Consider the following 13,150-nt stretch of genomic DNA (forward strand, 5'->3'; position numbering starts at 1 on the left):
TATTATAAAGTTTATTATATATTTAAAAAATAATTATTAAAATATATGTCAATTATTTCTTTTATTTATATAAATTAATAAATATATTATATTTAATTAAATAAAAGCCTTAAAGTCAATAAGTAATTTTTTAATATTTATAAAATTGACTTGAATTTTTGAAGCCATAAATATAATAATTAATTAATTTATTAAAATGATTAAATATACTATTTTAGAAACTAATTATTTATTAAAATCATTTACAAGCTAATATATGTCAAATAAAAAAATATATCATATATTTTATAAATATAAATATTTATAAACAAATAAATTAACTTGGTTAATTATAAACTCTTTTAAATGTAATTAATATTATAAAAAATAAAGATTATATTTTGATTATTATCTTAAAAACTATATATATTTAGTACAGATAAGTTTTATAAAAGTATAAAACAAAATGTTTATCTATATAATAAAGATATTAGACTTAATATAAAGTATTTTTTTAGAAACAAAGTAAAAATTAATTATTATAATATTTATAATTGGATACAATTTACTTATTAAAATGACATGAAAATGTATTAAAATAAATTGGTTATAACAAGGTTTAATTAAAAATATTTCAAAATACATATATAATAGATATGATTTAATTATAAAAATACATATTTACATATTTATTATTAATAATAACTAAACACATAATTATCATTAATTCTCATCAACTCTAATATTATTTCACTTTTGACTCAACCATCTAAAGCTAGCAATGAGTTTGGGTTATAAATGTTTAGTCAATAAAATTAAACTATTTTTATTCATTTCTTATATAAGATTACATAAGAGTAATCTTAGTTTAAAAATATACAATTACCTAAAATTAGGTACATTTAATAATATTTTACAATCACTAATGTATTATATCATAATATTATTTTAATTGTACTTTATTTAGATTTTAAAATATCAATATAATAATTGCAATAATTATAAAGACATCAGTTTTGACTTTTTTTTAATGCTATGTATAGTATGATAACAATAAAGAATAATAACATTTAGATAATTAGTTCATATTTTGATATTTTAATCACAAGTTTTTATTAATAATAAACTAAATATAATTTGTTAAGTTTACTCTATATTGTTATACTTTAGATAATAAATGACTGTATTATAAATAACATAATTATCACTACATTTTTGGATTAATGTGAGCCAAACTAATAAACTTTATTATATTTAGTACTTTTTTTGTTGTATATTAATAAAAATAAGATAAATCTATTAAAATTATTTAAACACTTTTTCGGCTAACTTATAGCTCATCTCAGGTTTTCTGTCGGTGGCGTCGACTATATCTGACACCTGATAGGACTGAACCAAATTTGCATATTTTGTAATTAAAGTTTGTTTCATAGCATCGATTGTATTATTGTCTTTGCCTTTAATACAGTCTTCAATGAGAACCGTTCGGTAATTTTTTTCAAGTCCATCCAATGCTGTATAACCCACACAATAATCATACAATACTCCCGTTAAATAGATATCTGTGATATCTAAGTAAAACATTGATAAACATTAATATATAATATTATAATAAATAATTTTATGAATTTCTATTTATTAATATTATTTACTTCTATTTTGAAGATCATTATGTAGTGATGTTTGCTTTCTCGATGACTTATTGTGGCCATTATCGGCAAATGCTGAATAGCTATCGATATCAGGATCGGTACCTTTTGGTATAGTAAAGTTATTTTTAGTTTTAATAAGTTGACCATATAAGTCAGCACCGGTAGTATTTTGAACGCAGTGTTTGTACCACAAATGTTGCTTAATATCGGGATATTTTTCATAAACTACTTGATCGCCATACTTGAGCTCTTCTGGTGACTTACCGGGAGGAATGGTATACTTAATAGGTCTATGAATACTACGATTGTGTACACTCTCGACAAATGAGCAATGATTTGCCGGATGCCAGTCATAGGTATAGACTACGACATCAAACAAGACGTTTTGGATCAATTGGTTGATGACTTCCACCACTTGATATGCCTCCGGGTTATGCATTGTTCCGTTGATATCCACAAAATCATTTTGCATGTCTACTATAATTAATGCTGTTTTTGGTTTTAATATGACCTGTATCCATTTATCCCATATAAAATTAAATCTTGTTTTATCAACATAATCTTGTTTTGTTAACTTTAATAGTGAAGTAATTAATGATTCAATTTTATCATTTTTATAACTTGTTTTTGTTTTCACTGAATAAAACAATGATGGAAATAGTTGTCGAAATTCATCCAATGATAATTTACCATCATGGTCAATTGTGTCCAAATAGTCAAACAATCTATCACGTTGATTATTGTCAATATGATCTAGATCAAAATCAAATAATTCAAGTTTACATAATGTAGAATCTATTGAATAATTTATAATTATTGTAAATATGATCACACAAACAATGTATTTCATTTTTGTTGTTTTATTTTAATATTATTTAATYTCGAATTTATAATTAATTATAATTGAATTACAAATAAAAAACAATACTCTAATGACTTTAATATTAAAAATGCACTATTTTTTATAGCATTTGATTACTCCATTGGGTTTACAGTTATCTTTATTGTAAATGTTATAATATTATGATTATAATAGTTTATTTTAACAGTATTATAATCTAATTTACTAAAAAGATTTGTGTAACAAATATTACAAAAATAATACTGGAATTATTGATAAAGGATAAGTGTAAAAATTTATTAACTAATTAATTGATACGATATGTCGTAAAAGTATTTTCTCAAAACTATTGTCATATCATTAGTATTATAGTATTACAAATATCATGCTATAATAATATATCATATTTACTTATCATAATGTAAACAACTGTTAAAAAAATTTCTGTAAATATTGCATAGAATTTTTCGAATTGTACCAGTATAATTTATTATATATTGTTTATTTTAAACATTTTTGTATAAAATTATCAATCAATCAACTGGTTATATGTTTATATAATAATAGCAATTGAAAATAAATGGAGGAAAAAACAAATAGAAAAACAATTGAAACGTGTCTTAAATTAATATTATCTCTAAAATATTACAATATCTTCAATGAAATAAGCAAAATATAAGTTTACATTTTTGTACAATTTTTTGAAACTTTTCTACATTGTAGAGTCTACAATGTAGACCAATATACTGTATACTTATTTAGTAAAACTCAAAAATGACAAAATATACATAAAGTAGACTAACAAGTAGTCAATCTTATTAAAAATTGACTCATTATAGCAACAATAGTATCATTTATACAACATTTAACTGATCAGAAACTTTTTTCTAACGGATAAGTTTGAATCGGATATTTTTAATAAGTTTTTATTGTGTAATAAATTTAATAGACTCATTGATTAATAAATTAATTTTAATATTTTATAAAATATTTTCAATATTTATGTGAGTTATAAATATGCTAAAATAAACTACATAATACTGTTGTAAATAATATTTTTAAATAACACTTAAATTCAAAACATATTTAAAACGTTATATAATATATTTAGTTTATTTTTATTAATTAATGGGTTCATTATATAGATTGATGGAAAATAACTTAAAAGTTGCCTTCAAATAAATATTTATTACGTGAGATATTTATAAAATGATACATAAAAATAATCGCACACTAAATGTTTGTCATACAATATAAACGCTTTAATCAAGAAATTAATTTTGTAAATATTTCTATTAATTGCATAATAATTTAATGTCGAGTTATAACATATAACATAGAATTTATTGTTTTTATAACTTTCAATAATAAGTTATTAAATATTTTTATAACATTGTAATAATAATAATAATGTTAAATTCACAGCAGATATCATTGCCAATATTTGTGGGAATATCATTATTGACCACAACATCGTTATTATATTATTTATATGTAAAAAATCAGAAAAAATTTGTTAATGTCTGCAAAATAAACAAATTGTTTATATATCCGATTAAAGCAGCAAAAGGTGTTGAAGTCGATCACTTGGAGGTCACTAAATATGGTGTCAAATATAAAGAGCTTAGAGACAGGTCTGTCTGTTTTGAAATAGTTTTGAAAAATAAAAGCTAACATTATTATTGTAATTATTATTATTACAGATCGTGGATATTGTTAGACAAAAATAACTATTATCTTCAGCTAAAAGATGAGCCGAGATTAGCACTGACCCAATGCAGTATTGAGGGCCAAGAGTTATGGGTGAATGCACCCAATATGCCGACACTTAAACTTAGATATATTAAACATCTTAATAAAGATCATCAATTAGTAATGTTTAAGTAAGTTAATGATTATAAAGTTATTATTTTATTAATAAATATAATATCTTAAACATTATAAGAATGTATAACCAAGAGATGAAAGGTATTAATTGCGGTCCAGAAGTCAACCAATGGTTTGAATTATATTTTGGTAGACCCGGAGTACGTCTCATACAACATCACCCGGACTTAAACTATCGCACCAGTAATTCACATAAACGGAGTACAGAGGATCACAAATATCCGGTTATTTTTCAAAACAAATCAACATTACATTTGGTTAATGAGCGCTCAATTGACGATTTGAATACTTATATATCAACCGGTGCTGAGTCTCTTAAACAAGAAAATTTTAGACCAAATATTTTGATTAGTTATCCGGAGGCCTGGGCTGAGGATCAGTGGAAATGGATGCAAATTAACAGGGCTTTATTTAAGCGATATTTATTATGCAATCGATGCCCCAATATTACCGTCAATCAGGACACCGGAGTCAAAGATATGGAAAGTTTGATTGCTTTGAATAAGTCTGTATACAATTGATTAAAACAATTAAAACATTACTTAAAATGACTTTTAATAGGTTTAGACCTCCAACCGGTATCAACAAGAAGAAGGGTTGTGGACCTAATTTTGGTGTCATTTTTGGTTACATAAGCAGTGGTATCATTCATGTAGGAAACGATGTCGATGTGATGTATGGTAAGTATGAAATAGTTTAATAAAAAGTTAATAAAATACACAAATACTAAGATAAACGTTAATTTAATAAGTTTATAATGTATATGAAATAATTACATTATTATATCATTTTTGAAAATAAATAATTTTATTGTTAATGTTTTTAATATCAATATTAACATTAGATAAACCTTAATATGTACTTTACATCTATAATTAAGATAAAAAATAATTTTTAATAATTTTATTTGATTTTTATAACATAAATAGTTTAGTAGAAAATAATGTGAAATGAAAAAAAATTATGTAAACTAAGATTTTTAGAAGAAAAGACAAATGTTAATATATATATATATATATATATTATAATAATAAAAATAATTTAATAAATAAATTGTTTAAAAATACAAATTAATAATTTATTAATTTATATATGTAAAATAAATGATGGGTTGCAGTCGTTTTATAAGTTTTTTAAAAGTTATTTATTTAAAAAAACAAATTAATGTATAAGTTTTACACAAGTTTTATAAAAAGTAAGTTTAAAGTATTTATGTGCTGATCCAGTGATGATTTGACTTGAGTTGTATTATTGAAGGGCACACACTATCTTATTTAATGTCAATTTGTAACAATATTATTGCTGGATGTCTTGGGATCCGTTTGAGGTGATGTGGAGTTGGCTCCAGATGTGTGGCACATATGTGATGTGTTATGTTTGGCTCTCAGTCACTGAATGGCGGGTAAAGTGGAACACCAGCTTATATATGAACTAATGGTAATAAATGTTTTAATTGTGTTTAAGCGGTGTTCCCGGTCAAGGATTTTAATATAACTTTGTATGTGTATTAATGTTTGTATATATAATTGGCAACTAAAGTCAAATCTATGAGTTGACAATAGTTCAAAAGTTATTATCTAAAATGTTTTTAATTAACACATAGTGTTAAATATAAGGGAAAGTGGTTCCCATACTATGCATAGAGAGTATTGTCGGTGTATAACAAATACAGTAGATATTATGTGTATGTATATGTGTACTTACATGTTTAACATAAAGTTAAAGTAAGTGCTATAAAATATTAAATGTAATAAAAGGGTTGAATATTAATTGAAATAGATATTGAGTTTGTATTAGTTTTATTGTTTGCAAAATAAATGTATATCTAAATATAAAATATCAAATATATACTAAAACGAAATAATAATAAAATAAATGCATAAAATAAAAATATATTTTACATCCCCCCGTTTTAAAAACAATCGTTGGAGGGGTTTACAAGTCTTAATTTAGATATATGAAATGTGTCATTTAGTTTACCTTTTTTATCACATTCAACAATGTATGAGATATCAGATAATTTTTTAACCACTTTGAATGGACCAATCATTATAGGATCTAATTTTTTACGGGTTACGTCATTTTTATATTCAACATATACTAAATCACCTGATGATAAGGTTTGAGGTATATGCCGTTTATCATAATAAATTTTGTTCATATTATGGCTTTTAGTAGAATTATTTAATGCTTCTCTGCGAGCTATGTCTATACTAATATCAGATCCATAATAAGCGGATTCAAAGGGTTTTACACCATTAAGTAGATAATTAGGTGTGTGTTGTGTAACATCATGTATTGTGTTATTATATTCATTTGTACATTGCTCTAATAATTTAGGCCAACATATGTTATGATTATTATCATTAATTTTACATCTTAAGCGTGTACTTAGTGTTTGATTGACGCGTTCACACAATCCGTTAGATTGTGGACAGTTAACAGTAGTAAACATAATTTTAATTTTATTGTCATCTAAATAGTGTACAAATTCATTTGATTTTATGCCCGTGTATCTATCGGCTAATATTAGTTTAGGTTTGTTTGTTTGTGATACAAATTTAATTAGATTTATGAAGTCTTTAGCTGTTTGTGTTTTGGACGCTAAAGTCCACATAAATCTAGTTAAGTGATCAATGGCTACATGGATATATTGCTTTTTTGAATTATATCCACTGAAACCACCGATAGTGTCAATTGATATTATATCGAACGGTTCATTTGCTGGGCCTATTTGAGATAAAGCGCCTAATTTTTTTATTTTAGTTAATTTGCATGTTTTGCAAATTTTACAATTGTCAATATATTGTTTAATTGTTTGTGTCATATTATTAAATGTGTAAGCGCTTGAAAGCATTGCAATTGTCTTTTTCGTACCAATATGCCCAAACCTTTTATGTGATATTTCTATTAATTTAGGTACTAATGATTCGGGTATGAATATTTTAGTCATATCTGATTTTCTTTTTATTAACAAATCATTTTGCTTAAAGCATTTGTTAGGGATATCTAATTGTTTACTTTGATGATCTATTATTTCATCTAATTTTAAAAGATTAACATATTTAATAATAGGATCTGTTTCTGTTCCTTCCAATACAGGATTTCGACTCAATAGATCGGCTTCTTTATTACTTTTGCCTGGAATATAGTTAATGTCATGATTATATTGATTTAGTCTTATTGACCAATTAAATAAACGCGTTTTAGGATTTTTAATTGATTTAAGCCATCGTAAGGGGTGATGGTCTGAATAGATTGTAATTTTTTTCCCGAACACATAATGATGCCAATAGTCTAAAGATTGCACTATGGCTAGTGTTTCGAGTTCGGGTATATCATAATTTCATTGATATGATAATAATTTTCGAGAAAAATATGCAATCGGATGGGCTATGCCATCGCTTTGGACCTGTTTGAGGACCGCACCAATACCTATTTTTGAGGCATCGACATAGATAATAACATCTATGTTTGGATTATAAATCGAGAGAATAGGTTTAGATATGAGATATTTTTTTATTTCATTGAATGCTTGTTTGCATTTGTCATCCCATTTAAATGCTACATTTTATGTAATAATCCATATAATGGTTCAAGTATTTTATATGCGCGAGGAATAAATTTATAGTAAAAATTGATTTTACCTAAAAACTCTTGTACTTGCTTCACAGTAACAGGGACTGGAAACTTATCGATAGATATGAGATTATCATTAATAGGAGTGTATTTATTTTTTGTAATTATATGTCCTAAATAGGCTATTTGCTTTTTTGCAAACTCACATTTTGTCAATTTTAATTTAATATTTTCAGACATTAGCGCATTGAGAGTTAATTTTATATGATTCATGTGTTTCTCTAATGTGTCTGAATAGATGATTATGTCATCTAAGTAATTAGTTGCAAATAGAGTTAGATTATGCTTTTTAAGTATATTTGAGATTATTCGCTGAAATATCATAGGCGCATTGCGCAATCCGAAAGGCATGACTAACCATTCATAATGATCATTGGTTGTGACAAAAGCAGTTTTAGAAATGTCTTTAGTGGCCACTTTGACATTCCAGAAACCACTTGTGATGTCTAACCTAGTGAAGTATTCACTGTCATGTAATTTATCTATAATATCATTGAATAAAGGAAATGGGTAGTTTTCAGGAACTACTACTTGATTGAGTTTGCGATAATCAATACATAATCTAGTTTTACCTTCACCTTTTTTATTTGCGAGGGTTATTGGGAATGAGTATGGAGATATACTCTTCCGTATGAGATTACGTTTTAGTAACTCATGTATTTGGGTATCAATTAATTTTTGATCAGAGGGTGAACACCGATATGGCCTTAAATTAATGGGCACATTATTTGTTAATTGGATGGTGCAGTACTCTGTGTTAATTGATCCGACATCATATCTGTCCCTTGAGAAGATATGTGTATATTCATTTAATACATTTTGTATTTTTTGTTCATTAGACTTATCTAATTGATTAGGACTATTAGTTATAAGTACATTATTTTTATTGCATTTAGTTGTGTAATTTGTTATAACCTCGTCATCATATGTTTTATTATTTTTTATAATTGTTTGATATATTTTGAAATTGTGATTCATTTTAAGTTTGAATTGTTTTATAAGATCTAAACCTATTAAAAGGTCTTGATTGCAATTTTTAATTACATATAAATAGCATAAATGAGATAACTCACCGATAGTAATTTTAGTTTTTATGAGACCTAAACAAGAGTTTACTGTAGTTAAAGTTTGAAATTGATCGGTGACCGGGAAAACAGTTAATTTTAATTTTAAAGCTAAATTATAGTTAATTATAGAGATGTTAGCTCCCGGGTCATAGATAGATGAGAGAATTTGATTATTAATAATTATATAAAGTTTAATTAATGGATAGGGCTTAGGTCTCGATATTAGTTTAAATCAATATTTCTAATATCATTTTCTGTGTTTGATACCGTTTCGATATTGTTAACAGTTTTAGGAACTGTTGTGATTGATTGAGGATTAGTTTTAGTTTGATTTGCTTTATTGTTAAAGCAATCTCTTATCCAGTGATACCTGTTATTGAATCCTAGTTTAGCGCATATAGCACAAGGAAACTTTGGTAATATTTTGGATTTTTGATTAATTTTATTTGGTTTAGAACCAAATTTGTTTGGCATATACGGCTTTTGGACATTTGCATTGCTTTTAACAAAGTTATGCGAGCGCTTGAAATTGTTTTCGGCGGTTTGAGCTATAGTGTAAAACTCAGCGAAAGTTTTAGGTTTTACAGCAGTAAACGCATTAATTAGTTGTGGGTGTAAATGATGTATCATTACAGGTATTATTTGTGTTTCATTTAACTTAGCAGCAATACCGAACCGTCTTTTGGTCTCAAAGTAGTCTTTGATACCGACTTTAACATCATACTTATGGTCAATGAAATCTACAATGGGTTCAACGGTTGTCAAACCAAATCTATTGCTTAGTTTGGCTTTAATACTAGAATAACTATCGCTATCATAATTTTCGATGTACCAGTTTAAGGCATCATCTTCTAAAAAATTACCTAACATTACGGCTCTTTGTTTGTCTGACCATTTGTTAAAGTCTGAGATCATATCAAATCTCTTGAGCCAATTATCAATTGTTATTTTATCATTAAGACCCTTATAAATTTGTATCTTTGGCTTACTACTTTTGCTGTGGATGTCGGTGTCCTCCTTTTCGGTATCAGTTGACTCGGAGTCGCTGACAACTTGAAGATTGGGTTGAGTTGGTGTGATGTTAATATTAGTTGAATTGGTTGGGAGTGTTGGTTCGATTTCGGTTGTTTCGCTGTCCTGATCTACGGCACGTCTACGTGTTGCCCGTAGTGGTCTCCGAGTTTGAACTCGTCGAGTTGCTGAACTCTTTGCCATTGAAGTAATGTTGAGTTTTCGAAAAAGTTAATCACAAATGTTATTTTGTTGGCACTTTTGATGAGATTTGTTGCAGTTGCACTAATCCTGCCGACTTGTAAAATAAATGATGGGTTGCAGTCGTTTTATAAATTTTTTAAAAGTTATTTATTTAAAAAAACAAATTAATGTATAAGTTTTACACAAGTTTTATAAAAAGTAAGTTTAAAGTATTTATGTGCTGATCCAGTGATGATTTGACTTGAGTTGTATTATTGAAGGGCACACACTATCTTATTTAATGTCAATTTGTAACAATATTATTGCTGGATGTCTTGGGATCCGTTTGAGGTGATGTGGAGTTGGCTCCAGATGTGTGGCACATATGTGATGTGTTATGTTTGGCTCTCAGTCACTGAATGGCGGGTAAAGTGGAACACCAGCTTATATATGAACTAATGGTAATAAATGTTTTAATTGTGTTTAAGCGGTGTTCCCGGTCAAGGATTTTAATATAACTTTGTATGTGTATTAATGTTTGTATATATAATTGGCAACTAAAGTCAAATCTATGAGTTGACAATAGTTCAAAAGTTATTATCTAAAATGTTTTTAATTAACACATAGTGTTGAATATAAGGGAAAGTGGTTCCCATACTATGCATAGAGAGTATTGTCGGTGTATAACAAATACAGTAGATATTATGTGTATGTATATGTGTACTTACATGTTTAACATAAAGTTAAAGTAAGTGCTATAAAATATTAAATGTAATAAAAGGGTTGAATATTAATTGAAATAGATATTGAGTTTGTATTAGTTTTATTGTTTGCAAAATAAATGTATATCTAAATATAAAATATCAAATATATACTAAAACGAAATAATAATAAAATAAATGCATAAAATAAAAATATATTTTACATATACATATTAATAAGTATTGATTAAAATTTATACAATTTATAAGTTTTACTGATGTATATTAAATATTAATTTTTTTAAACTTTTAAATAATAAAATAAAAGGTTATATTCTTATCATGAAAAATGTAAAAATTAGTTTTTATTTAATATAAGTATTAAAAACAGGTTTTAAATATTAATAATAACAAAAAACAGTCACATTTATTAAAAAAATTATTAGCTATTAAAATAATCGATTTAATACATACAGTAATTTTTAAATCAAATAATTTTTACATAAAGTTTTTACATAAATGTACAAATATAATAATTATTATAAAATATTCTTTATATTAGTTATTTTTTTAATAATTACTAAAACTAATTGTAAAAAATAATAATAAAGACAATGAATGTGAAACTAAGTTCCGAACCGTTGACAGACTTATCGGTGATTTGTTTTTATTTGGTTCGCATAACCGTCTCTTTCATATAAATAATTGACAAATAAGAGTGTTTTACAAGTAAACGATTTGTAATAATTAATTAAAATCCGATTAAAATGTTTTATTATTTTTAATAACATATGATTTTAAAGTGAAACGCCAAACATATTGCAGACAATAATCCGACAGTTTATCGGTCAATGTTTTGATCAATTGGCCAAACGTTTGTCAAATCTAGTGTTATATTCAGTGAATAAAACCAATGGTAATACATGTAAATCGCGACGAAAATCCGTTTAATTAATATCATATGGTATTTGTGGTAATTCTGGCAAAAAGGGAACCGACAGGTGTTGGGAACAATAGTTGGATGGTGTGAATGGTATTAAACTCCTAAATAATCTTAAATTGATTTTTTCAATGAGTTGCTGGTATTATAAAATAATTATAATTAATTTGTTTTTAGTATAATTATAAGTATAAGTGAGAAATTGTTTTCAAGAGTTTTATGAAAGAGTTGGTACACAAAGATGTTCCGAAAGTTCTATCAATGGATTGTTAGAGTTTTTTGACGGCTATATCACTGAAACTTTGGGATTTATGTGTACAGACCAGAGGTTGGCCAACACTGGTATATATTGGTGTGATTTACTGTGTGGAGCTATTGTATTATTATAAACAACAAATAAAATAACTACACAGCGAAAAAAATTAAACAATGAAATAAAATTCAATTATAATATTAAATGAATTAAAAATATTAATTTATATTTAAAAATACAAATAGTTATGAATAATGTCTAACTAAATATAAAATAAACCATTAATAAAAACATAAATAATTAAAATTAAAAAAAAAGTTATCATAATTGTCATGATTGTCGTCATTTATAAGATTACATGAGTCATCAGTAATGTGAGAAACAGGATCTATAAATATATAAATTAGATAAATAAATATATTTATTAAATATAATGTAATTACCTATTATAATAATTATATTGTTTGCAGTTTAAATATATTTAATTGTTATAAAATAAAATATTTTATTAGTTTTATTTACTTAAAATGTGACTAACTTAATTTATTAATTTGTTTAATTAAATTATCATTATTTTTAATTAAATTTTTAATTAACTATTAACTTTTTAATTAACTTTTTAATTAATAATTGTGTTTTTTATTTCAACTTATTTAAATGATTTTATTTTTGTTGTCATTGTTTTTTCACTGTGTAGTTTTTTTATTCATTATTTATTAAATACAATAGCTTCAGACAATAAGTCGCGCCAATATATACCAGTTATCGCCAACGTTTGGTACAGACTATACACCAGACAGCGATAAATACGATAAAATGTTACCAAAATTACCTAAAGTTAAGTCAAGTGTTAGAATTGGATCTCCAGTTTCGTTAATGATTACCATTTATAATAAATTATCGACAGATCATGTATTACCTAAATAAACAATAAATTTAAATAAATTTATTTATTTATTATAAAACATTGTTTGAGCATTTTATGTTACTTTTGAGA

The 13,150-nt window shown here is 25.3% G+C and overlaps 2 protein-coding genes across 2 annotated transcripts; one reads left to right on the top strand and one right to left on the bottom strand.

Moving 5' to 3' along the window:
* Nucleotides 1-1,284: 1,284 nt before the first annotated feature.
* Nucleotides 1,285-2,615, bottom strand: LOC128964018 (nicotinamidase-like). Its single transcript, XM_054310577.1, has 3 exons — nt 2,611-2,615; nt 1,632-2,356; nt 1,285-1,550 (listed from the first exon to the last, which is right to left on the bottom strand). The coding sequence occupies exons 1-3, from the start codon at nt 2,613-2,615 to the stop codon at nt 1,285-1,287; spliced, it is 996 nt and encodes a 331-aa protein (XP_054166552.1).
* Nucleotides 2,616-3,882: 1,267 nt separating this feature from the next.
* LOC128964019 (mitochondrial amidoxime reducing component 2-like) lies at nt 3,883-12,963 on the top strand. Its single transcript, XM_054310578.1, has 5 exons — nt 3,883-4,106; nt 4,176-4,355; nt 4,418-4,864; nt 4,921-5,039; nt 12,883-12,963. The coding sequence occupies exons 1-5, from the start codon at nt 3,883-3,885 to the stop codon at nt 12,957-12,959; spliced, it is 1,047 nt and encodes a 348-aa protein (XP_054166553.1). The 3' UTR covers nt 12,960-12,963.
* The last annotated feature ends 187 nt before the right edge of the window (nt 12,964-13,150 follow it).

This window comes from Oppia nitens, unplaced genomic scaffold, assembly GCF_028296485.1.
Source record: "Oppia nitens isolate AA-2021 unplaced genomic scaffold, nextdenovo-longstitch-racon4-pilon3 scaffold8_pilon_pilon_pilon, whole genome shotgun sequence".
Classification (NCBI taxonomy): Eukaryota; Metazoa; Arthropoda; class Arachnida; order Sarcoptiformes; family Oppiidae; genus Oppia; species Oppia nitens.